The 26,528-nt window shown below is 46.3% G+C and overlaps 1 protein-coding gene and 1 gene segment (V, D, J or C); both read right to left on the bottom strand.

Moving 5' to 3' along the window:
• The window catches only part of LOC116459129 (immunoglobulin lambda-1 light chain-like), a 325,567-nt gene extending 309,582 nt beyond the window's left edge, over positions 1–15,985 (bottom strand). The window contains exons 1-2 of the mRNA XM_058431008.1: positions 15,907–15,985; positions 15,476–15,782 (exon numbers count right to left, since the gene is read on the bottom strand). Coding sequence (XP_058286991.1) covers positions 15,476–15,782; positions 15,907–15,952 — 353 coding nt within the window. The 5' untranslated portion in view covers positions 15,953–15,985. The remainder of the gene's footprint in view (positions 1–15,475; positions 15,783–15,906) is intronic.
• Positions 1–26,528, bottom strand: part of LOC116459127 (probable non-functional immunoglobulin lambda variable 11-55) — a 346,106-nt gene that overhangs the window by 306,554 nt on the left and 13,024 nt on the right.

Below are 26,528 nucleotides of genomic sequence, written 5' to 3'. Positions count from 1 at the left end.
GATTGAGTCAGCACAGGCTGGGAGAGAGACCCTGAAAACACAGACACCCATTATCGGCTGGAGTCAAGAAAAGAGGGAAGGACATTCCTGGCATAAATTTGGGAGGTGGTATCAGTGAGCTGGAGGTCAGGGTGCTGAGGGCCATCCTGACCTGTGCAGTGGAGGAGGAGGGTGAGGAGGAGGAGTGGGGTCCAGGCCATGGTGCAGACTCCCCAGAGCTCTGCTGAGGCTGACAGACGCAGGTATTTCTTACCCACCCTGTAGTCCCAGAGGAGAGAGAGGGGCCGTCATGCAAATGTGCTCCTCTTCCTCTGCCCAACCAAATCACTCCCTGTGCCTGAGTGTCGGTCCCAGTGGTGGGGTGACATTTCTGGGAGGGGTTACCTGGGCTGGGCTTGGCCTGAGGCTCTCCAAGGGCGCAGAGAGGACCCAGCTGCTGGTCCCAGTGAACCCTGCGTGGAGACCAAGTTCAAGTGTTTGGTTTCCCAGCTAAGAAACCCACAGAGCCCTCAGCAGCAGACCAACAGCACCCCCTTCTGCCTAGACCCAGGTCCATCGTGTCTGTGACCAGATGCCAGTGGGTCCTGACAGAGGCTTCTGCCCCATCCAGGGCCTTGACCCCTCATCAGGGTAGCCTCCTATTTTATTTCAGACTTTAGTTTTCCATTTAGCCCTCTTCAGTGAGAACAGGACACACGATCCACCCCACTTTGTAAGAAGTCCTCAGGAGAAAGGTGTCTCTCACACACATTCTATTTGGTAGGTGTAATGGGATAGTTTACATTGACTGGAACAGAATGTCTCCATTCTGCAGTAATGGAGATGTTGTGAGAATGGATTGGACTGTTGGCTACCTGAGCATCTGCATTTGTAAAAACCATCAAACTGTATAATTAAGACCTGTGAATTTTACTTTATATAAGTTATCTTTCTATATAATAAACAGAAAAAATAGGAGAAAAGGGCTACTTTTCAGACAAAACCCGATGGAATTTGCCACCAGCAGAACTGCTCTGCAGGAAATTCTAAAACTGTTTTTCAGTGAGATGAAAAATCATCTCAGTTAGTAGCCCCCCAAATTAGAAATAAATAAGTATTTTAAAAAGTGGAGAAAAGAGGGTAAACTCAAAGGAAAATTGAGTACATAAAACAATGATTTTTACATCAGTTGGTGTGTACATGCATATATGTGTAAACGTAATGGTGCATGTGTATGTACTCATGAACACATATTAATAGAAGTGTATGCATATTTGTAAACATAACATAACTGTATGTTTTGATATTAGGTAAATTGCTAGAGAGTAAATGGAATTGAAGTTTCTACACTCTGACTCTATACTCCCTGAAGCTCTATTTTAGACCCTGAGCTGCCCCAGTCTTTTTATAGTTTCCCAAACAATCAAGGGGACAGATTTTCTACCTTGAAATAAAAACTTAATATAGGGCTGTCCCTGCCTCACCCCTTGGCCTGGATGCTCCCAGGCCAGCAGGAGAATGAGAAGAGAAGAGCTGAGCCTGGGGAGGTTTCCAATGGGGAGAGGACACCTGGCCTTTGATACGCCCCGGGTCCTAGCAGGTCAAAGTTTTGGGCCAATCAGGGAATGGGGAACTTGCCATCTGATCAAACCCGAGGGAGACCCCGAGTGTTTTCCTAGCTGGTGGGACCGTGTCAGGAGAGCTTCAATGTCCCAGACTGACTGCAGAGCCCCAGTTTCTATCAGGCCTCTCTGACAGGCCTGAGTCCTTCCCTGGAGGGTCCTAGATGGCCTGGATCAACTTTTTCTGGTGCTGCTGCTCATCACCTCAGAATGGATTTATCAAAATTCCAGGTTCTAGACTAGTATTGTTGGCCCAGAGGAGACAATCTCACTGGGACTAAGTTAGATAAGACTTGTCTTCCATCAGCATAGCACAGGAGTAATAGGCTTTTTAATTAGATCAAATAGAGCAACCCAAAAGAAGTAAAACAGGAAAAAAAAGAAATCTATCTTTCCAGTTTTTAGTATCCTGGGTGCAAAAAATTAAATTCTTTCTACTGCTCATGCTTTGGGCAAACCCCTCACCAGTCAGTTTTAGGCACTTATTTTGTTTTATTTTATCTTTTTTTAAACCTTCATTTCTTATTCAAAAGTACATCCCAATGTCCTATAGTTAGTACTCTGCTATGTGGAAATAATAAGAAAACATCTAATTTGTTTTTCAAGTATTACATTTTTTACCCATGAATTATCCATCATGGGCCAGGTGTGGTGGCTTATGCCTGTAATTCCAGCAATTTGGGAGGCCAAAGCAGGAGGATCAGTTGAGCCCAGTAGTTACAGACCAGCCTGGGCAACATAGTGAACATAGTGAGATCTTGTCTCTACAAAAAATAAACAAAATTAGCCAGGCATGGTGGTGCGCGCCCATAGGCTTAGCTACTTGTGAAGCTGAGGTGGGAGGATTGCTTGAGCCTGGGAGTTTGAGGCTGCAATGAGCCGTGATTGCACCACTGCACTCCAGCCTGGGCAACAGAGTGAGACACTGTCTCAAAAACAAAACAAAACAAAACAAAAAAAGACCAGGCATTGTGACTTATGCCTGTAATTCCAGCTCTTTGGGAGGCCGACGTGAACACATCACCTGAGGTCAGAAGTTCGAGACCAGCCGCGCCCACATGGCAAAACCCCATCTCTACTAAAAATACAAAAATTAGCTGGGTGTGGTGGCGGGCGCCTGTATCCTGGCTACTCAGGAGGCTGAGGCAGGAGAATCGCTTGAATCTGGGAGGCAGAGGTTGCAGTGAGCCAAGATTGTGCCACTGCACTCCAGTCTGGGCAACAGAATGAGATTATCTCAAAAAACAATGACAACAACAAAAAAGAAACGGAAAGAAATATCCACATTGTATGTTTACGTTATTAATTCAGGATTACATGATAAAACTTTTCCATCCTTTTACTTTCATTTAGTTTTCTGTAAACATAATTATAGATACATGTTAAGGTGAAAAAATATGTAATAAAGGTTTGGTTACACTTCAACCAGTTTTCCTCAAAAGTGGCATCTTACAACACAATATGCAATATACAAAATCAGAATGATGCAATTAACATTGAAGCAATGCTTTATGCCATTTTAACTAGGCGTTTATTTGTGTTATCATTTTACTTTTGTGTATATACTTCTATTTAGAGTTTATTGTAGAATCGCATGCTTGTCTCTTGTTTTTTATTTTTCTCAATGTGACAAACTCTGTGTTTAATATATGTGCTTAGTCCATTTACATTTAATGAAATTATTCACATGGTTGGATTTAAGCTTACAATTTTAGTATAAGTTTCCTTTTTCTCTTTATAATTTTTGTTCCTCTCCACACTGTTTCTGCTACTTTTGGATTATTTGAGTATTATTTAGTGGGCTCTTTTGATTTTTATATTGATTTTATGTTGGTATCTCTGCACACTTTTACACTGGTTGCTGTAAAGATTACAACATGTACACGTAACTATTCATGATCTATGTAGATTTAATAATAGGCCTAATATTTTCCCAGTCACGTAGGCCCCTTACAGTTCTTTCTTCTGGTTGAAGTTGTCATATATATATAAAAATATTTTTCATAAGTAGAAATTATATCAAAGATGCTATAACTTAGCTTTTGATATGCATATTTTCCAGAACAGTAGAGCTAAAAATTTGGTCTTTTACCGCTATATTTATTGGTTATTCTTCTTGCATTCTTCGGGTTCAACGTTTCTCTCCATTATCATTTATCTTCCACCTGAAAATTTTCTTTTAGAGTTGATTTGTTTTGATTTTTTTTAGATGAATTATTTCAGGTTTTCTTCATCTGACAAAGTCTTATTTTTTACCTTTTTTTTAAAAAAAAAAAAGCTTTACCTGGCTATAGCATTATGACTCAGCAGTTCTTTCTTTCTTTCTTTTGACTTTGTAAGAACGTGACGCTGCCGTTTGGCCTCAATGTACACTCATAAAATACCTCTCATTGTTTGAATTGTTGATTTTCTGTATATGTTATAAAGCTTTCTGTCTGCTTTCATAATTGTGTCTTTATCTTTGGTTTCAGTAATTTATTATTACATGCTTGGGCATTTAAAAAACCTACCTGTTTGGCATCACTGAGTTTCTTAGGTCTTTTTTTTTTTTTTTTTTTTTTGAGACGGAGTCTCGCTCTGTCACCCAGGCTGGAGTGCAGTGGCACAATCTCGGCTCACTGCAAGCTCCGCCTCCCAGGTTCACGCCATTCTCCTGCCTCAGCCTCTCCGAGTAGCTGGGACTACAGGCGCCCGCCACCACGCCCAGCTAATTTTTTGTATTTTTAGTAGAGACAGGGTTTCACCGTGGTCTCGATCTCCTGACCTCGTGATCCGCCCGCCTCGGCCTCCCAAAGTACTGGGATTACAAGCATGAGCCACCGCACCCGGCCTCTTAGGTCTTTAAAAGCATGTTCTTTACAGAAAGTCTTTAGCGGTGACCAGTGGCTGGGGAGAAAGGATGAAGAGCGGCTGCTAATTGTGGGTTTTTTTGTGTGTTTGGGGTGATGAAAATGTTCTAAAATTAGATTATGGTGATAGATGCATAATTCTGTAAACACAATAAGACAATTTAATTGTACATTTTATACGAAGTGAAATTTATCTCACTTTTTCAAATAGAGGCAACGTGGGAACAAGGCCCAATGACCCTTTGCCGGGGCCTGTGGCTGAGTCTCACTTCTTCCCATGCTTGAACTGTAGGATCAGCCACAGGCACCACTCATAGGCAAGGATGGAGTGACCAGACTCGGGACAGGCCCAGGGCAGGTTTTTGTCTCGGTTCCCCATGTGCCTGCAGCACTGTGTGAGCATTCAGGCTGTAGTCCCATGTTGAACAGTAATAATCAGCCTCGTCCTCAGGCTGGAGGCCCGAGATAGTCAGGGAGGCTGTGGTCCCAGACTTTGAGCCAGAGAAGCGGTCAGGGATCCCTGAGGGCCGAGAATTTCCAAGCATCACAGTTTTGGGAGCACCGTGAGAAATCTGTTGGTACCAGCCCACAGTATAAGTTCCAACGTTGTTGCTGTTTCCAGTACAGGAGAGGGTGACCTTCTGTCCCACTGTCCCTGACACCGAGGCTTCCTGGGTCAGCACAGACTGTGCCCAGGACCCTGGAATAGAGGAGGCAGGCACAGAGAGGTGAGTCTGGGTTCACTACTCACCCCATAATGTTAAAATATAAGAGAAAAGTCACCCCATGTGTCCCCAATAATCACTTTGGCATTCCACAGGCAGTCACCTGAGCAGAGGGTGAGAAGCTGGAGGAGGAGAGGGGTCCAGGCCATGGTGGAGATGCCCCAGGCTCTGCTTCCTAAGCCCACAGCTGAGCAGAACTGCACAGCGTCGCTCTTATCCTCTCCTCTTAAGAGGGCACAGAGCACCCTTCATGCAAATCATACCCCTCCCTCTGCTGTCCCTGGGCCTGAACTTGGGGAAGGTTGAGTGTGGGGTGGGGCTAGGGGAGCCTCTTCTGCTCCTGGGAGGTTCCAGCTGCTGGGCCCCAGAAAGCACAGAGCAGAGGGCCCAGGGCAGGGGTCCAGGGCCTGGTTTCCCAGTTGAAACCCCCACAGACCCTCAGGGACAGGCCACACTTCCCTCCAGTGTCTCAGAGTCCAGGTTCATTCCTGACTGGCTTGAAGGTCCTCAGCACTGCCTTGCACACAGCATCCCCACACAGAGGCAGCGCTCATGCCCCTCGACCCCCACCCCAGGCTCTTTGTGCTGCAGGTGCTCACCACAGCACATTTCTCACTGCAAGATGGGCCTCCTCAGCATGAAGTCATCCTCTGCTTCTTCCCCATTTAGATTTCTGTGTGGTTGGGGCCATAGGTGAGTGAGCCTCAGAGAGAACATGAACTGCACCCAGTGGCCAGGAGGGTTAACAACCCTCCCCAGCCTCCATATGGGCCTGAGGGCACCCACTCCTCTCTCTCATCACACTCCACATCCTCCCATAGGAGGCCTGGCTCCATGACCCTCATCACTGTCCTCATCACACCCTTGATGGGGTGAGACCCTTAATGAAAATGCACAGGGAAATTATTCAAGAAGAGACCATCATTATGAAAGAGAGAAAAGTCTGCTTCTCTTGTGGATACTTGGACCTGAGGAAGATGACCAAGGACACCACTCTCCCCAGAGACAGCCCAGAGAGGGGCCACCCGGGTGACTAGGCAAGGGCAGGGTGTGCACATCAGGGTGAAATTGGGAATGGGGGAGGTTAAGAATAGAAGGGTTAGAGTTTTATGGAAAGATCAAGAAGAGGACCCAGAAGTTCCAAGACACCCTGTCTAAGCCCTTTACTCACAGTCCAATGTTATTTAACAATTCAAATTGTTTTATTTTTTTGAGAATGGGTTTTGCTCTTGTTGAACCTCCACCTCCCAGGTTCAAGTGATTCTCCTGCATAAGCCTCCAGGGTAGCTGGGATTACAGGCACCCACCATCACACCTGACTAATTTTTGTATTTTTAGTAGAGATGGGGTTTCACCCTGTTGCCCAAGCTGGTCTCAAACTCCTGACCTCAGGTGATCCACCGGACTTGGCCTCCCAAAGTGCTGGGATTACAGGCATGAGCCACCGCACCCAGCCTCAAGTATTCTTTTATAGCACTTACTTTTTATCAGATACCGTTTTATTTGCATCATGAATGTTAACACGATTATTTTTCTGAGGACCTAATCCGCAAGTGTAGTTTCAGTGGCATTGTATGCTGAGATAGATTACACACACACACACACACACACACACACACACACACAGACACAAACGTATATGGCTTGTTTTTTGGTTTTTTTTGTTTTGTTTTTTTGTTTTTCGAGACAGAGTCTCGTTGTCGCCCAGGCTGGAGTGCAGTGGCGCGATCTCGGCTCACTGCAGGCTCCGCCCCCGGGGTTCTCACCATTCTCCTGCCTCAGCCTCCTGAGTAGCTGGGACTACAGGCGCCCACCACCTCGCCCGGCTAATTTTTTGTATTTTTAGTAGAGACGGGGTTTCACTGTGTTAGCCAGGATGGTCTCGATCTCCTGACCTCGTGATCCGCCCGCCTCGGCCTTCCAAAGTGCTGGGATTACAGGCGTGAGCCACCGCGCCTGGCCCACAAACGTATATGTTTGTATATGTGTTTAATGCTTTCATCTGCATGATTCAGAAAAAATTTAGCATAGTATCTTTCATAGTGATCCACACTAAACAAAAAGATGCCTGTGACCTTGACAGTTTGATTCTCCATGGTAACACTAAAACCTGTATAATATTATTGCTTAGTAGTCACGCAGTAAATATTTTTGAATTGAAAAATTAGTGAACATTCAAACACACACCCACACACATTTCCACCTATCCCAACCCTGGGTAAAAAAATACGATGAAAATATTCGTTTCAGTCTGCCTCTTTTATTTAATAATAATCCTTTATCTAAATTCTCAGCCAGTTTGTTGGGAGTCAGCCGAGATAGATCTGCTTTTCTCACACACAAGCTCCAAGCCCTCTCCATGTCCAATGTATTCTACAGCATAAAGTGACAAGGAATCTGCTCTCTCCTCTTTATCCCCACAGTAACTCACCTAGATCTTCCTACCAGGATGGCATGAGCAACCATATCCTGTCTTCCTGTCCCAGGCCTCTCCCTTCTATTCTCATTACAGCTGGAGAGTCACTGGAGAGTCATCAAGTGCCAATGTGAGTTCATCTCTCCCACCTCACAGCCCTGCAGTGGCTCTGTGTGCTTTTCTCAGGGGGTCATCCTGCTGATCTGCCCCAATCTGCACCTCCAGCTCTGCAGCCAGCCTAAGTCAGAGGTGTTGGAACCAGAGTGACTCCATCTTGAATAGGGGCTTGATTAAATGAGGCTTAGGCATGCTGGCCTGTACTCCCAGGAGGTTAGACATTCTTAGTCACAGGATGAGCTAGGAAGTCAGCCGGACTGGGGTCACAAGATACAGGTCATAAAGACCCTGCTGATAAGACAGGATGCACTAAAGAAGCTGGCCAAAACCCACTGAAACCAAAACGGGGAGGAAAGTGACCTCTGGTTGTCTTCACAGTTACAGATGCTATGGCAACATTCAGAGGTTACTCTATGTGGTCTATATTTTAAAAAAGAATTCTTGAAAAACTAACAAATAATCCACTCCTTATTTAGCATATGATCAAGGACTATCTAAACAAATAGCCAACCAGCAGTGTTTGGTGCTGCCTTGTCTATGGAGTAGCCATTCCCTTATTCCTTTACTGTCTTAATAAACTTGTCTCCACTTTATAGACTCCCCCCAAATTATTTCTTGTGTGAGATCCAAGAACCCTCTCTTGGGATCTGGATCAGGACCCCTTTCCAGTAACACGTGCAGGGAGCACACCCTGCTCCACTGACTGGACGCACAGGCCAAGGTAATTTCACTGTTTGACTTGAATGACCAATAACTCATCTTTGGGTTCTCACCTCTGATTAGAATCTTCGGATCCTCACCCTCCACCCGTCGCCCTCCTGCTCATTCTGAAAGTCCCACATGAAACCCACTTCTGTGGCTTAGGCCTCTTTGGCAACTTGCCACCCGCTGTCACTCCCACACCCTCATAGAAACCCTTCCCCATATGGATCTCGTGTTCTTCTCTCTCTTCCCTCTCAGCTCCTGCTCAGTGGCTGAAGCAGATTTGGGGCCATGAACACGCGGCTGGCAGAGCTTTGCTTTTGTTTTTAATTGGGAAAATCCTTATAACTCCATCTGGTGAAAAGACACATCTAGATACTAGGGCAGAGTTCAGGGTAACATTTCTCAGGGGCCTCAGTCAAAGTTTCTGATGTGGGCTGGTCTTTGAGGCCTGTCCTGACATGTGCAGTGAGACAGGATCACAAGGAGGGGAGGAATCAAGGCCATGATGGACACGGCCCCTGACCTCACCGTGCGGCTGGGCTGCCCCGGGCATCCTTTTCTTCCCCTCCCTCTGCAGAGGAGGGGCTGCTCATGCAAGTGTGTTTCCATCAGGGGACTGCCCAGCCCCTCCCTGAGCCCTGGGGCTGGAGCTCAGCTCGCACCGCAGCCTGAGGAGGAGGAAGATTTGCTTCCCGCCTTGGGAGGGCCCTGGGAGGAAGCACCTGCTGAGACCATACGCAGGTCCCTGCTCAGGGGACGCTGCCCACAGGGCCCAGCTCCAAGCCCCAGTCTCCTTGGAGTATATGATTCTTACTGGTTGTGTACTGTGCTGGTAACAGTACTCCTTCCATGGCCCAGAGACCTGAGAGCCCAGCCTATCTCTGTAGTTCACCATCCATCGTCTCTGTTCACACATCTATCATCCGAATCCTACCTTCTGTGATCCTGATGTGTTGTACTTTATTATTGTAATTTCTCACTCCCAGAAAGAGTCTTGGTTTCTATGTGGTACGAACTGCTGCGAATGTAACTTTTTAAGGTGTTTGTACCCCCAGAGTATATTCTGGAAAAAGTTAAATGACCCACATGTGCCATCTGGTCAGCATCACAGACACTGTTACAGTTGAGATGGTTTGAAACATGTGTAGGGGCTGTTCAGGGAATGGCATTGAATTAAAAATTCCTAGGAGATAAGGTTGGTGGCTTTCTTAAAAGATAGCTATTCTTAGCAAACATTTCACACAACGCTTTACCTCTAACAGCATACAATGCTCTTAGAGTTTTGATAGGGCTTAGATGTGATTTACTAATAGTCATGGTCTTGGTAGGCATAATACACCAGTTAATAGTGTATACATACTTTTTATTTTATGAAGTGAGGTTTATTTTTTAAAGTTTGTAGTTTTCTAAGTAGTTGTTCCAGATATTTTATATCAGAATTTGGACTTAGTGTCATATAATTTGTTTACATTTAAACGTTTTTTTAAAAACCTGTATTTGCTCATTCTTTGTTTTGGTTAATTATGAAGCTAAGAGAGACATTTTAATGTGTTTGTAGACGTGTAGAAAACTTGAACAGGAAAATTTAGAAATCACCTCCTCATCATACTCCATATCCAAATTTACTTTAACTGTGTAAATAATCCCCCAAATCCTCAGTTCATGGGCCCATCCAGTAACAACCTACACACAAAATCCCCTTCTTCCCCAGGTACTCTCTTCCCAAACATCCAGAGAGATGTTTTTATTCATGTTGGGCAGGTCACCCCATGGATTAGAATCCTGCACTGACTCCTCATTGCTGTTTGCATAAAACTCACACTCCCCAGCTTCCCTAAGGCACATTTCCTGGTCTGGCCTCTGACTGGCTCACAGCCCCTCCCCTTGATGGGGGTTCCAGCCTTACTCACTTCTCCGTCATGGGAATCCTGAGTTTCTGTCCCTTCCATGGTCTCCATACCAGCTCCTCCTCTGTCTGCTGGGGGGAGATAGGATTCAACTGGAAGTCAAGGTGGAAGCTTATATTTTGGCAACTTTCAGAATTCCATCTGTGACAGTGTGTGTGTGTGTGTGTGTATGTGTGTGTGTGTATCAGGTAATTTTTGAAGTTACATAAACTATAGAGACTAGTTCAACAAACTCTTCACAGGCATAGACTAGCCTCAACCATTCCTTCTACCTCTCATGCTAATCTTTCACTGAATGATATTAAAACAAATTACAAATATCACATGACTTCACTGGTTTCTGCTTTACTATATATATAAATATTTAATGCTTCCAACCAGACACGTAGGAGTCATCTTAGATGCCTTCCTTTTCCTGCCACGGGGCACACACTTAATTTTTAATTCTCTCCAATTATTCTTTCCTTCTGGATTGTAGATTGCTAATTTCCCTTCTTCTCCACTGTCACAAATCTAACAAAATATATTGTCGTCTCTCCGTGAAATATTGTCTTTGATGCCTAACTAGTCTCCCAGTCTCAGATGTCACTTCAGTTTACCCTTTAATCCACTCTCCACTCTGTACCTACAGAGCTCACAGATGCCAGAGGAGGACACTTCAGTGACTCCCATGGCCTCTGCAGTTAAGCGCATGTGACCTCTTAATGATCCATTCACATCCTTCCTTTAGGTCATCCAGACTCACCTAGAGTGGCTTCCCCTGACCCTGTCCCTGCTGAGATCTGCCACACTTAGGCCCAATGCAAGCTCTCTTAATAAATAGAATGAACAACCGGATATTCTTTTCAAAAATGTTATTGACAAATGCTGTTAACAATGCCTGGAACATTCCACCATCATCCCTTATAGCTCATTTTCATTAACCCCAAAGACATGGTAGCAGATATCATTTCTTGTGGTCAGGCTTCAGTGGTCCAGATCCTCCCCAGGCACAAGCTCTCCATGGGAGTTAACTCCATTGTACCCTCATGGCCACCCTTAATTCTCCTCAAACAGCTGAGTTCAAGGACTGCTGGAAACAGGAAGAGATGGGGCTCTAGATCTAAGCACAAGTTAAGAGACTCAGTTCCTGAAAACTAAAGAGGAAAGTTGTGTTAGGGGATCACTGTTCCTGTGCCAGAGATGACAGGAAGGAGCCAATCGACACAGTTAATGATAGACAATCTACATAATTGATCCCTAGTCACTACATGGAATTGAAAGATAGGGAAAAAAAGCAGGTAAGTGACGATTCCTTCAGCTATTCCAGCAGCGTTCTCAGTTTCTTCTGAAACTCAATCAGAGGCTAAGTAGATGCATCTAGACTCTCTGTCCTTTATCTCATTATTAACAACGTATGGAATGCCTAGTATCACACCCCCAAAATATTTAGAATTCTGTTGCATATAAATATGTGTCTAATGAATAATTCTAAGCATTCTTAATTGGATTTATTGAGTTTTGTTAGTACTCCCAACTTAAAAAGAGCCCCTTTAGATAACAGCCCCTTCAAACACCAAACACCACCCACCAGAAACCCACAGGCCACCATCCACCAGAAACCCACAGGCCACCACCTACCAGAAACCCACAGGCCACCATCCACCAGAAACCCACAGGCCACCACCTACCAGAAACCCACAGGCCACCACCTATCAGAAACCCACAGGCCACATCTCCTCACATTTCATTGGCCCCTTCTTCAGGAGCCTGAAAAAGTCAGAGGAAGGCCCCAGTTTTTAGTTTATTTCCTCGTGGGCCTCCAACACAATGCAACCATTGTTGAAGGCTGCTGTCCTGAACTAAACAGTGATAACCAGCCTCATCCCCAGGCTGGAGCCCAGAGGAGGCCAAACTGCCTGACCCGGAGCCAGGGAATCTCTAAGATCCCTGAGGAGAAGTTGTTATTCCTAAGATCAGGAGTGTGGGGGCATATCCCAGGTGCTGCTGCAGCCAAGCTCTGCCCCGGGTGACAACACTGCTGCTGCTTCCAGTGCAGGTGATTGTGACCTAATGTTCCAGAGGCTTGGTCACTGAGAGAGGCTGAGTCAGCCCTGCCTTGGACACAGACCCTGGAGGGTGGGGAGACAGAGAGGAAAATGAGATGAGGGAGGGAGGGAGTGGAGCAGAGGTGGGTGGGGTCTCTGTGGAGTCGTCACATAGATGCCAGAGGAGGACACTTCAGTGACTCCCATGGCCTCTGCAGTCAAGCACATGCGACCTCTTAATGATCCACTCACATCCTTCCTTTAGGTCATCCACACTCACCCAGAGTGGCTTCCCCTGACCCTGTCCCCACTGAGATCTGCCACACTTAGGCCCAATGCAAGCTCTCTTAATAAATAGAATGAACAACCAGATATTCTTTTTAAAAATATTTGACAAATGCAGTTTGTCAGCTCTCACCACTGCAGAGTGAGGAGAACTAAGAGGAGAGTGGCCAGGTCATGGTGCAGTCATCAAAATATCTGTGTCACAAGACTCTAGCATGGACTTGAACCACCATTAATTTTTTTTTCTTTTCCAGACAGAGTTTCTCTCTCGTTGCCCAGGCTGGAGTGCAATGGCACGATCTCAGCTCACCACAACCTCCACCTCCCAGGTTCAAGCGATTCTCCTGCCTCAGCCTTCTGAGTAGCTGGGATTACAGGCATGTGCCACCATGCCTGGCTAATTTTTTGTATTTTTGTTCTTTGGTAGAGATGGGGTTTCTCCATGTTGGCCAGGTCGGTCTCGAGCTCCCGACCTCAGGTGATCTGCCCGCCTTCGCCTCCCAAAGTGCTGGGATTACAGGTGTGAGCCACCATGCCCAGAAGTACTACTACTAATTCTTAGTCTCTACAAGTCCCAGTGGTGGAGAATTTTTTGCATTCAAAGGAATGCAAAAATGCATCCCTTGTCAAAGGAAAAAATATATATCAGGACCCCAAATTCACTATGCCAAAGGGAAAGTTACACCTGGGAACCAAGTTGTGCAAAAACTGCCTTCCTTGTGTTCACAGAGGTAGCTGCTACTTCACATATTGACTTCATCTTATGTAAAACGTAGATTCACCATTCAGAAGAGGCATACATAGTTGACTTTCCCCCACTCATTTCTTTTCATATGTAAACTGTAGATTCACTGAGCTCGTCTGGACTCAGCTATCGTTGCTTCCTCTGAGCCTGTCCCTACTGAGTGTTCACAAGAATGTTACCATTTGCTTCATTGCCAACCCCCCACTCTGATTTTTCTCCTGCTTTTTCCTTTCCTCCTTCCTTTCTTACTTACCCTTTTCCGTTTAAATATTGAAGTCCTCAAAACCCTCTTTGGAAAAAGCACAGGATACAGATTCTACTATGAGCTGTGTTTCTTTTTCCCTCTAAATTGATTAAGATCTGTGTCTGTTCCTTTTTGGTTTACATTCTGGACTCTGACCAATGCCAGCACCCCTCGGTCCAAGGTAATGCCTCTGTTTCCTTGAGAAGGAAGAGAAGGAAAATAATTTCAACTGATCCAGGCCCCAAGGAGTGAGAGAGCCTGGACCTTGATGGCCCATTGGTCCTGAGAGGTCCTGACAGCTGCAGTCACGTCCCATCTCAGGATGAGCAGTTGACCTGAACCAGGTCCCACAGGGTGAGAGAGCCTGATCCTAGGCTGCCTGAGTGTCCCTGAAGGTCCTGACAACTGTAGTCACTTCCCATCTCAGCTCAGTGAGCTCACTGTGTGCTCAGCTCCCCTCCAACCTCCTGAGGGGCTGCCCAGCTGGCAGGGACAGACACGCTCACCCCCTGAGACAGCCTCACAGGTCCCCTGCTGGCCCCGTGTCCCTTGACATCATCAGGACACAGCCCTGCTGACTCACTGAGGGCCTCACAGGTGTGGCCTTGATTGTGCTGTTCACTCCCTAGATGATGGCGCTCGGGGAGGAGATGGAGAAGCCAGAAGGACTGTTCTAGAGACCACAGGAAGTGACCTGATGAGCAGATCAGTGAGCACGCACAGTGTTCTTATTCATATTATATTTTACAAAAGAAAATGAAAAGTATTTTTTTATGGGCCTCAGCTTCATCTAGTAGACTTTTTTATACCATTAAGGACAGATAAACCATCACCTTTGTTCAGGAAGATGACTGCAGTTTATTTTTTAAATTGTTTCCTTGTTTCTTATTCTCAAAGTCATCGCTCTCACTTCAGTTGTGACAGTCGTTGAAGATGCCCTTTTGGCCTCTGTGAATTTGCTGATTGTGGACATTTCTTACAAATACGACAATGATTGTGCATTTTTGTTTGCTCCATAATTTTTCAAGGTCCATCCATGTGGAGCATGTAGCAACACTTCATACTTTTTATGCTTGAAGAATATTACCTTGAATAGAATATAAATCGACTATATTTTATTATGCAACACACAAAGCATACGAAGATATAAAGCATTATGTACACACTTAGTCGTCGCAAAACATTTGTATTATAGACTCTGGTTGGGGCTTCTACAGGATTAGGTAACATCGTTTCTGATTTCATGTGGCTTAAAATACCATTTGAGCATTAAATACAACTTAGTTCTATGTTGTTTTGTTGATCAGATGGGAACAAGAAACATAGAGTTTTTTTTTTTCTTAAAGCTAGCCTCATGTTCAGTTAAATGTCATAAATGGGATGCAAAGCCAAGGGTGTTCTGATGGCTGAGGACATGCTCTTTATCAGAGTGGTACCAACAAGGGCTGACTTTGGCCTTCAGCAAGGGGACATTTGGCAGTGTCTGGAGACAGCCTGGTTGTCCCAGGAGAGAATAGAATGTTAACAGAATCTAATGGGTAGAGGTGAGAGATGCTGCCAAACATCTTACACTGTCCAGGACAGCCGCCAACACAGAATAGCAATAGTGTTGTGGCTCACAAGCCCTGATTTAAACATCTACCCCATGAATTGATCATCTTCCGTCAAGATTTGGAAGGAGAGATTGACATTTTGAAAAGAAAATAAAGTTGTGAGAAAACAAGTGCAACTCTAACACTCAGGCAGGAGAGAAGAGCTACACACCCCTGTGGGAAGTGGCTGAGGCTGACCCAGGGTGGGGATGCTCTGGGGAGTTCTTGTCTCACTTCCCCATGGGTCTGGAGTACTGTGGGATTGTAGCTGTCATCAGCAGACTGACAGTAGTAATCAGCCTCGTCCTCAGACTTCAGCCCAGAGATGGTGAGGGAGGCAGAGTTGGAGGAGCTGTCAATGGAGCCAGAGAACCGATCATGGACCCCAGAGGGTCTTCGGTCATCATCGTAGATCACAGTGGTGGGGGCACTGCCCGGGCGCTGCTGGTACCAGTGCACATATCTGCTGGCAATGCTGCCACTGCTGCGGGTGCAGGAGATGGTGACCGTCTGCCCCGGAGACCCCGACACAGAATGGGGCTGAGTGAACACAACCTCAGCCCAAGACCCTGCAAGGAGGAGCAACGCAGAGATCAGTGAGGACAGATCAGGGCTGGTTCCCAGGGAGAAGGCAGAGGTCATCATCCCAGGTGACATCCAGGAGCCCTCCCTGAATTCCCTGCAGGCAGCCACCTGTGCAGTGAGCGAGGAGGGTGAGGAGGAGTGGAGCCCAGGCCATGGTGGAGACGCCCCAGGCTCTGCTTCCTGAGCCACAGCCAGGAATGAGCCAACAACCCTTCTTATCTTTCACTGTAGTGCTCAAGGTGGGAGGTCTCCATGCAAATGTCTCCTTTTCTGGAGCCTGCACAAGCCCCTCCTTTGACTTCAGACTGACTCTAGCTGAGAAATGGAGAGGCTGTTCAAGGAGAAGGGGCTACACCCCAGTGAGGGCACAGGAACACCTGCGGGTGGGAGGAAAATAGCTGAAGAGCTGGGGAGCCTGAGCAGGGCTTAAACCACAGCGTCCTCTGGTGGATGCATGAGTCACGTTGACCCTGGGCAGGTGCTGGTGCCCAGGGCCCCTGTCCTTCCATCCTGCATGCCTCACAATTCCAGCCACTGTCCAGGAGGACTCTGCTCAACATCCAGTACTGACTGTACTTTTAAACTTTCAAATCTGTTCAGATGAGCGAAAAGCCAGTAGAGCCAGCACTCTGGTTAAGACATTTAGATTCACTTTGTGCTGTTGGAGGTGATGAATATCAGGGAAAAATGGGCTCTGTTTGAAGGAAACGGAGGCAAGGTCTCTGCCTTTCCCAGGAAGGACCACATAGGGTGAGGTCATGGGCCCTTCACTGAGAGGAGACCCAGCCCTTCAGGCAGGAAGAGGGAGGAACCGTGGGACCAGGGGTCAGATTTCACCATCAGAGACACCAGGAGAGCAGAAAGACTCTGAGGACACAGAGAGGGGTGGGCCCAGGTGTCAGTCAGGGGAAAATTTAATTAGAGCCCTTAATCAATAAGTTTCATGAAGGTAGAATAGAAAGTCAATAGACCAGATAGTTTTGAAAGAGGCTTGGAGAGAATCTCTACTACTGGTTATGGATTGGCTTTCTGGGTAAGGTTTAAAAAAGTGAATATAGGCCGGGCATGATGGCTCACGCCTGTAATCCCAGCACTTTGGGAGGCCGAGACTGGCGGATCACGAGGTCAGGAGATCAAGACCATCCTGGCTAACACGGTGAAACCCCGTCTCTACTAAAAACACAAAAATTAGCCAGACGTGGTGGCGGGCATCTGTAGTCCCAGCTACTCAGGAGGCTGAGGCAGGAGAATGGCGTGAACCTGGGAGGCAGAGGTTTCAGTGAGCCGAGATCGCGCCACTGTACTCCAGCCTGAGTGACAGAGCGAGACTCCCTGTCAAAAAAAAAAAAAAAAAAAAAAAGAATATAACTTTGAAGTTCTTATTTGTGGAGGAGTTGGGTGTTATGCTGCTCTCATAGGAGATATTTTCTAGGACCTGTTTAGGGTCCTGTGATGAGCATTAGTTTCTCTATTTTGGAAAGCCTGGTGCCAGGTAGTGATGCAGATGTCAACATGAAAGGAAACTCAGCAATGCTTGAGCAGCAGGCTGCGCCATCATGGGGGACTGTGTGGGAATGATGCATTAAAGGATTAACATGGAGCTATGAGAACATCTGCTACTTTAAGGGGATACAAAGGCACTAACACTCATTTTACATTTGAGGAAACTAATTTATGTATTCAATACATTATGCAAGTATTGGTGAAAAGTATATTTTAAAAGCTACTACCTCTGCTCGATGGCAGGTGACAAAGTCATATGAAGATCAAGGAGGGGAATCCACCTTCAGACCATTGTTGTGGTCATACCATGGGTGCATTAGTAATGAGGACGGTGCTTTGTCATGGGTGGTGTCACCTGGATGAGGGCATTACATCCTCACCCACTCAGGGTCACTTTGATTGTTAACAATTTCACACTTCCTCCTGTAACCTACAATACCTCCTTCCTCATTATCTCTCCAATTTGACTTTTATTCCCCTTTCCATGGCCATGACATGATGTCCAAGATCAAGGACATCAAAGAGAACTTTTCCAACATTTTCCCACCCCCCAAGCTTGTACATTTGGGGAATTTGTGGAGGAGGACCAAGATTATCAACTTTATTTTTTTCAAGTTTTCTTTTATTACACCTGACATCTGCAATTGTCTTCTCATATTGTTTCCACGTATTTTTAATTCTATTTTATGGGATTACCTGCTCCTTTACTGAAATATTTTCAAAGACATATTTACATGTTCCTGGAAAATATCAGACATTTAGCTTCTGCAGGAAGACTCAGAGATTCATAAAGTGTGCCCTTTTCAAATATAGGAAGGGTACTTTAAAAGTTGATTAATGCCTAAAATGGCACATGACAAAGAAACGGAGACATATTTTAAGATAAAAGTCTATGTTCATTCATCAGAGCGTGGTTTATGTTGTGAAGAAACAAGCACTGCGAAAGAGCCTTCTCAGGTGTGAAGGCCATCATAGACCATTAGTCCCCTCCTCGTTGTGTGTCTGCCTCAAATCTGACCTCTTTGTATAAGTGAGGAATGGAATGAGGACATCTGGGAGGGCACATGAAATGCCACACATTGATTACCTTGGGAGGGGCCCCTTCTCCGTAGGTAACTGTTACCCATTCCCTGTGTTCATTGCACAGAGGTGAGCCAGGCTCTGCATCCTGGTTCTGGACAAAGACAGTGTGACACTTAGTTAGGTGTGAGAGGAGAAGCAAAGGCAAAAAAGAGAAAAAATGCCTTCAGAGGGGCATGGAGGAGTGTGGTCCAGGGCAGGGCTGTGACTGGGAAACTGACTAAAGGAGAGTGGGCTCCTCACTGGGTCCCAGGGGAAGTCAGGATGCTCTTCATGTGCCTGAAAATGACAGGGTATTAGGGCTCGGGGGAGCTGGTAAATGGCTGGAGGGACAGGAGCTCTGAAAAGGCAACAGTAGGAGGAGCAGGGAAAGGAGGAGCGTCCATGGCAGAAGGAAGGACACCTTGGTCTGGTTCACCTGGATCTGCATAGGAAGACCTGCCCTCCAGAGGAGGCCCCAGGCACCTGCAGAAATGGGTGGAGTGAATGCCTGAGGCTGTGAGGCACTGGATGGGCACAGAGAACCCACGGGGAGAATGACCTGGTCACAGCACAGTCCAGTCCCAATTCGGTGAAGCCTCTGCACTCACACACCTGCTGTCTGTCATCCTCATATGACTTCCAATGTGAAACAGTCGAATGCCCCTCACCTTCACAACGCACCTCACAGCCCCTTTCTTAGTCACAGATATCTGTCCCCACTTTCCCTTCCCAAGGCTGTGGTCACTACCGGCAGAGACCTGAATTGTGCTGACTTTGCCGTTGCTGCTGCTGCTGCTTGTCAGTTCAGAATGGGGAGCAGGTGGCAGGTCGGGAATTCTACATGGGGTGAGGGGGCATCGACAATCTCATTGCATGTGAGTGCAAGAACCTAGCAGGCAGCGTTCTCATGTGGATTGTATATTACAAGTGAATACCCATGGATCCGTGTGGGGATGCCCAGTACAGCTTCCTGGGGTCCACAGTGTGGCCTGGGGGTGCCTGGGTCTTTTCTACCCTTCCTCTTCGTCTTTGTGTGGTAGAATCCTCTCCTGCAAATATGTTGCTGCCATGCTCTCTTTCCAGTTCTGACCCATGCTGTGATTGGGGATTGGACTCTTCCTTGGATAGGACTTCCATTTGGGGTGGAAAAGGAAAAGATGACTTTTATCATTCCTATAGGACTAGAGCAGTTCCAGCTACAGGACAGTCACACACTCATGGAGTAATTGCAGCCAGTCCCAAGAGAGCAGGCTCAGCCAGTTGCCTCCTGGGAACTTTCTCTCTTGTCAGACAAACAGAGGCCCCTAATGGCCATAGAATCACAACCCTCTACTTTACTGACTGACACAGCTCAGCACTCCAGGAAGGTCAGGCTTCTTCTGATGCCTTTTCCCGCTCTGAGGAAGGGAGGCTGGTGTGGTTGGACTGCTTACTCCCCAGATGCCCTCACACGGAGTCATCACAGACTGGAAGAATCCACAGTTGGCTTCTGCCTCCCCCACTCTATGCTCGCCTCCCTGCAGGGACATCACCAACCCCACTGTTGCTGGTCATGGTTTTCCATCTCCCTTGGGGTTTCCAGACTCTCTGCCCACACCTTCATAATTGAGTCCTTTATTTATATTTTCATCAAATTATATTTTAATTATACCAGATATTTCCCCCGATCACTGATGAATATCTTCTAATTATAATTGGATTCCTAACAAACTTCTTTGGTAAATAAATCTCCTGTATCATGTGCATGTCTTAGGAAGGAAATTGTTGCCCACATAAATGTGAGGAGGCTCAGAATGTGCTATTAGCAATGATGCAGACATTCTGCAAGTGATAGTTGCGTGGAAGGGCTGCAGACTCTCACCATAGGGCATACATGGCTGAACTTGTCACCACCAGTGCTGGCTGTTGTCACAAACAGCAGGGGCCTAGTGGGAGCCCAGGCAGCACAAGCAGAGGGGATTTTCCCATTGGCCTAGAGCACAGGGTAAGCCATGCCCTGTCAGCCCATCTGAGATGGGTGATCAGCTCCATCCTCAAGGTGAAGGCCAGAGAAGACAAAATAACTTGAGATTCTGGAGGAACCTCTCAACCCAGAGAATTGTCTGGGGACCCCAGAGGCCTGGTACTCATTTTAGCCTGAGCATAATCTCAGAACATAGTTGGAGGGCTCCCTGGATTCTGTAGGGACCAGAAGATATTTTTGCCACCGATATGAAAGCTGACGCTCTGAGTGCAGGTGAGTGTATTTGATATGCATGAAGATGCTGGGAGTGAGGACACCTGGGTCAGCCCAGCCTGGGAGAGGGAACCTGGAAATGCAAATATTTACATTGTGGGAGCAGGTGTCAGGGTTAAGCTGTTGGCGAGTCTGAGCCAGAGGGGCTGACACAAGCTGGGAACTGCCTCAGGTCTCTAGGCCTTGTCCCTACATGTGCAGGGAGTGAGGACAAGCACAAGAGGGGTCCAGGCCATGGTGGACGCAGCCCGCTTTGGTCCAGTGGGATGGATTGAGCTTATTCCCTGCTGTGGGCCTCAGCCAGGAGGAGCTGGTCATGCTGGTGTGGCCCCAGCTGCTATCTGCCCCACCTTTTTCTGAGCACTGAATAAGGATCTTTTGCTGAGGGTCTTGTGGGTAGGAAGGGCTAACAGGCAGTGAGACTCTGTCTGCCCCACGGAAAGACCTGGGAGGGAAAGCTGCTGGGACAGCTGGTAGGCCTGTGAGCAGGGGCTCTGCTAGGCTCGAGAGGACCCTTCTCTGAGTGCCCATCACCGCCCAGGCCCACTGGAACTAGAGGACGCCCCTACAGAGCCTTCCATGAGAGCACCCAGCGCAGTCCTCGGTGACCCTGCCATCCTCAGTCCATCTTCTGTGTTCTCAGGGGGTCTAAGACTTCCTGTCATCTGACTGGTCACTGTCATTCAACAAACAGTAATTGAAAAACCTGAATGGCCAGTGATGTGATCAGCTCCAAAGTACTTTATATTAATATATTCCACATGTTTATGGACAACACACTATCAAACCATGAAAAGACATGGAAGAAACTTAAATGCTTATTAGTAAGTAAAAGAAGCTGACCTGCAAATGACATGATACGTGATTCCAAGTATATTACAGTCCAAAAAGGGGGGAAATAATTCCAAGTATATTACAGTCAAACAAAGGAAAAAAGTAGAAAGGTCATCGACTTCCAAAGGTTAGGGAGAGAGAGAGATGAATCAGCAAACCCAGAAGATTTGTAGAGAAGTGAAAATACACTGCACGATACTGTAATGGTGGATATATGTCATTATTTGCCCAAACCCATAGCCATAGAATGTGCATCAGCAAGAAAAATTCCTTAAGGAAACTACTGACTTGTGATAATGACCTGTCAATGTGGTTCATCAATTACAGGATATGTACATTTCTGGTGGGACCCATTGATAATGGGGAAGGCTGGACATGCGTGGAGCCAGGGAAGGATATCTTTCTACCTTCCTCTCTATTTTTGCTATAGACTTAAAACTGCACTAAATTAGTGGCCAACAAAACTGTGGAGAAATGCTCATCATCACTAATCATCAAGATATGCAAATCAAAGCCACGATGAGACGCCATGTCACACCAGTCAGAATGGCTATAGTTAGAGTAAAAAAACAACAGCTGATGGTGAGGCTGTAGAGTAAAGAAAATATGTATACACCGTTGGTGGAAATGTAAATTATTTCAGCCATTGTGGAAAGCAGTTTGGAGACTTCTCAAAGAATTTAAAACAGAGCTACCATTTGACCCAGCAATGCCATTACAGGGTATCTATCCAAAGACAAATAGATCATTATGCCCAAAGGCCACATGCCCTTGTATATTCACCACCACACTATTCACAATACCAAAGACATGGGATCAACCTAGGTGCCCATCAGTGGTGGATTGGATAAAGAAAATATAGTTTATATACCCCATGGAATACTATGCAGCCATAAAAAGGAATAAAATAATGTCCTTTGAAGCAGCATGGATGCAGCAGGGGGACATAATCCTAGGCAAACTAACACAGGGACAGAAAGCCAAATACCACATGTTCTCATTTTTAAGTGGGAGATAAACATTGAGCACGCGTGGCATAAACATGAGAACAATAGACACTGGGCACTGCTAGGAGGGGGAGGGAGAGGAGGGAATGGTGTAAAAAACTACCTGTTGAACACAATGCTCACTACCCAGGTGCAATACACCCATGTAACAAACCTGCACATGTACCTGCTATATCTAAAATAAAAGTTGAAATTTAAATTAAAAATTTGTATTAAGAACAATTTAAAAAGATAAAATTATATACCTCAACATCACACAATATACCCTTGTAACAAACCTGCACATGTACCGCCTGAATTTAAAAGTTAAAATTTTAAAAATAAAAAATAAACATATTCATGCAAAATTTTAAAATAAAATGTTAACTAACTCATTCTGGGAGGCTGAGGCAGGAGGATTGCTTGTGCCCAGGAGTTCAAGACCAGACTGGGCAATATGCTGAGACAAATAAAATTTGTTTTTAATTAGCCAGGCATGGTGGCACCCACTTGTAATCCCGTCTACTCAAGGAGCTGAGGTGGGAGGATCACTTGAGCCAGGAAATTTGAGGAACGAACTGATTTCAACACCAGATTTACACATTTCTACACCATTGTCAAGTGGGATTTATACTTAAAATAATGGTTGGGTTCAACATTAATAAGTTTTGGTATAATACCATATTATTATATCACAACCAAAGATCATATTGTATCAACAGATTTTTAATGTGTTTGGCAAATTTTAACATCTATCCCTAATAAAAATCAGGTAAGAATACAGAAACAGATAAATTTGTTTATGATATGGTAACACACATGCCTGTGCATGTGTGCATGTGCACGCGCGCACACACACACACACACACACACACACACACGTGCCTTGGTCCGGAGTCAGCATCTTACTGCATGGAGGACATTTTCCCTGAGATCAACAAAATGCAAAGGTACCCCTTGCCTCACTCATTACTCATCATTGCTCTGAAAATATTAGACAAGAAAATTAAATACAATGTATTAATGGATAGATGTCTGCCCTGATGGGAATAGACAGCGTGAAAGACCAAATGCATTTTATGGTCTTAGATCTTTGGGTTCTTGTGCCAGAAGTGACGGCACAAATATCCCCAATGAGCCCATGTTGGTCACAGGTGATGAAAGGGGAGCAAACCACTGGGTAACACACACAGAAGGGAGAATCTTAGTCTACTTTTTTCAGGGCCAGGAGGAATATATCAGCTCTGAGGCTATTATCCCAGGTCTGTGATGATGATCAGCCTCCTGCTCAGGGTGAAGCACAGTGAACGGCCATCAGCACCTTCAGAGTGCTTCAGGATGGAGCTGCTGGTGCCAGACTGTGTCAAAGCTACCCACATTTCTCGAGCTTCCCTTAGTTCTGACCAAGTGATCACCGCACTGACACAGAGTCCAGGGTCACGGCTCACTTGTGCCTTGTGAGCCAGAGTAAGAAGGCAGGTCTTGTGTGACCTCAGCGGCCTCTTCCCCTAAGCCCCTGACAAATATCCCTTTTATAAAGAACTGAGGGAGAAAGGCCCCAGGGTGTGGTGGGGACACCTCAGAGCTCTGTCTCCAGAAGCTCCACTGTGGGGAGGATGCCCACAGGCTGTGTTGTATCCCCTGGCCAGGCTCTCCTAGGAACAGAATCACTCCATCCATATACACCCTGGGTTCTCACCGCGTATCAGCACTTCCTGAACCAGACATGGGCAAAGACTTTAAAGGGATAAGGGGGAGATGCCTCAAATCTAAAGCAACGCAATGGGAAAGGCAGACTCAGGAGGTGACAGGGTAGTAGGGCCTCACGGGTGGAGAAAAGTCACACATCAGTGAGGACACTGTTTGGTCAACTTCCCTAGAGTCAGCTGAGTGGTTTACCAGCTGTCTGCACACTAAATAACACAGTAAGTTTCCCAGGTGTCACTACCCAACAATAGGGTGTGAAGGATCCTCTCCATGCATCCATCACTGGAAGAGTGATGCTCTCATGCGTGGATTTTTATCTTGATGGAAAAATATCCTGAAAACAGCTATATAGGTTTTTTCTTTTTCTCAAAATGTCAACATCTCTGTCAACTGTACCCCAAAGCTCCAACTTCACCTGCTGTCTACACACACTGCCCATGGCTCTTAGAGGACAGTGATGAGTCGAAAGAAGAACACACATGGGAACACTGTTTTGAGTGTGTGGGTGTTGAGAGTACACAGTAATGTGGGGCCCAGGAGGCCTCAACCAAATGGGTTGGACACGTTTGGTTCTGGAGGAGGAGTCCAGGGATCCCTGTGACAGCGGGGAAGGGGATTCTAATGAGAAGACAGGGTGTGAGCAGGCCACAGAAGGGAGGGGCTGCTGGTGGCCCTGCTGAGTGGATTCTCAAGGCCAGAGAGCTGCACCCTCAGTGCCTTGATCCCAGCATCTTCAAATAGAATGGATAAGAAAACTCCGGAATAATAAATATTTCCTTAGTTAAACCTAGTGTTTCTTTTTTACTAATTGCTAGTGCATATGTATGTTCATGCACTAGTATTATATATGTGTAACTACTAATATATAAACAATGATGTTCTCTACACACATTTGTTAATAAGGCAGGCTTGCTAATTTCACTTCATGTTCCTATTTTTAACAGTCCTAAATAGTGTACACTATTGTGAATGCATCCCTTGACTTTTGGGGGGTCCAGTTTAAACAGTGCTCTGTGAGTTCCCCACATGTTCAGTGAGGCCAAGGGAGCCCTTGAGTTTTCATCTCACTTCCCCGCTGGCCTGAGGCACTGTGTGAGCTCTGAGGCTGCTGTCCCATGCTGAGCAGTAATAGTCAGCCTCGTCCTCAGGCTGGAGTCCAGTGATGGTCAGGGAGGCTGTGTTTCCTGACCTGGATGCAGAGAATCTCTCTGAGATCCCTGAGGGCCGGTTGTTATTCCTGTAGGATAGGAGTTTGGGAGGGTGGCCCTGGTGCTGCTGCAGCCAAGCTGCTCCTTCGTTGCCAACATTGTTGCTGTTCCCAGTGCAGGTGAGTGTGGCGGTCTGTCTCAAGCCCTTGGACACCGAGGGTGCCTGAGTCAGCCCTGCCTGGACCACTGACACTGTAGGGGGGACAGAAAGGAATGTGAGAGCAGGATCAGAGTCCACTGAGCCGGGGAGTGGAGGAGCTGGAGCAGAGGTGGGTGTGGATCCCTGGGTAAGGTCCACTCTCACCTGCAGAGTGAGTGAGGAGGGTCAGGAGGAGCAGAGCCCAGGGCATGGTGCAGATTCCCACTGTGCTTGCCGAAGCTCTGCTTGGAGACTGGGCTCCCCTAAGTCTCATTTTTATAGCTCCCAAAGGCTTCATGGGAGTGGAGTCACAGCATTTGAATAAGATCTTGCTCTCTGACTTTTCCTGGGCCTCCATGCGCTGATTACTCCCAGATCTGAAGCAGAGAGGGAGGAGATGAGCTGACCCAGGGGTGGAGGTGACCTGGCTCATGGTGACCCCTGGGTCCCCGCAGGTCTGTGTTGCAGCCCAAACTGAGTCTCAAGAGTGCCCTGATGGCTAAACTTCCCTGCAGGTTCTGAGTGGTTTCCAGGGTGAGGCCATCTCAGGAATTTCTCCCACTGTCCCACACTGTCCAAGATCCCGAACCTTTCTTACCTCTCGGACACACCTGGGCCATGGTAGCCAGAGAATCACTGGTTCTCCTGATCCTCTTCTGAAGCTGCTCATGATGTTGGAGAGGGACCCAGGGACCCTGAGAAATTAAATAAAAGGGGTTTCTGGCAAAGCAATGCCCTTCTCACTAACAGTGAGCCGCAGAGAGCTTGTCATCCACTGCATCAGCACCTCATGTAGCCTCGCTTTACTTAATCATCTGTAACAACCCCCAAATCAAGAATATTTTTCTGTTTTAATTTTTTGGAATTTAATCACATAATATTATTAGCACTGTCATCACTAGACACTAAAAACCTCTCTATGGATTTATTCCATTTTTTGCCGTTATCTGTGTCTCCACCTCTTCCTAAGACATACACTTATGTGAAGTAATGTGCTTCCAGTCTACTTTCCAAAAAGCCCATTAGATAAGCTTGAAGAATTCGTTATGCATGTT

The sequence above is a fragment of the Hylobates moloch genome, unplaced genomic scaffold (genome assembly GCF_009828535.3).
Source record: "Hylobates moloch isolate HMO894 unplaced genomic scaffold, HMol_V3 SCAFFOLD_19, whole genome shotgun sequence".
Classification (NCBI taxonomy): domain Eukaryota; kingdom Metazoa; phylum Chordata; class Mammalia; order Primates; family Hylobatidae; genus Hylobates; species Hylobates moloch.
The sequence above is the reverse complement of the archived record's forward strand: the minus strand, read 5'-3'. Positions and strand labels throughout refer to the sequence as shown.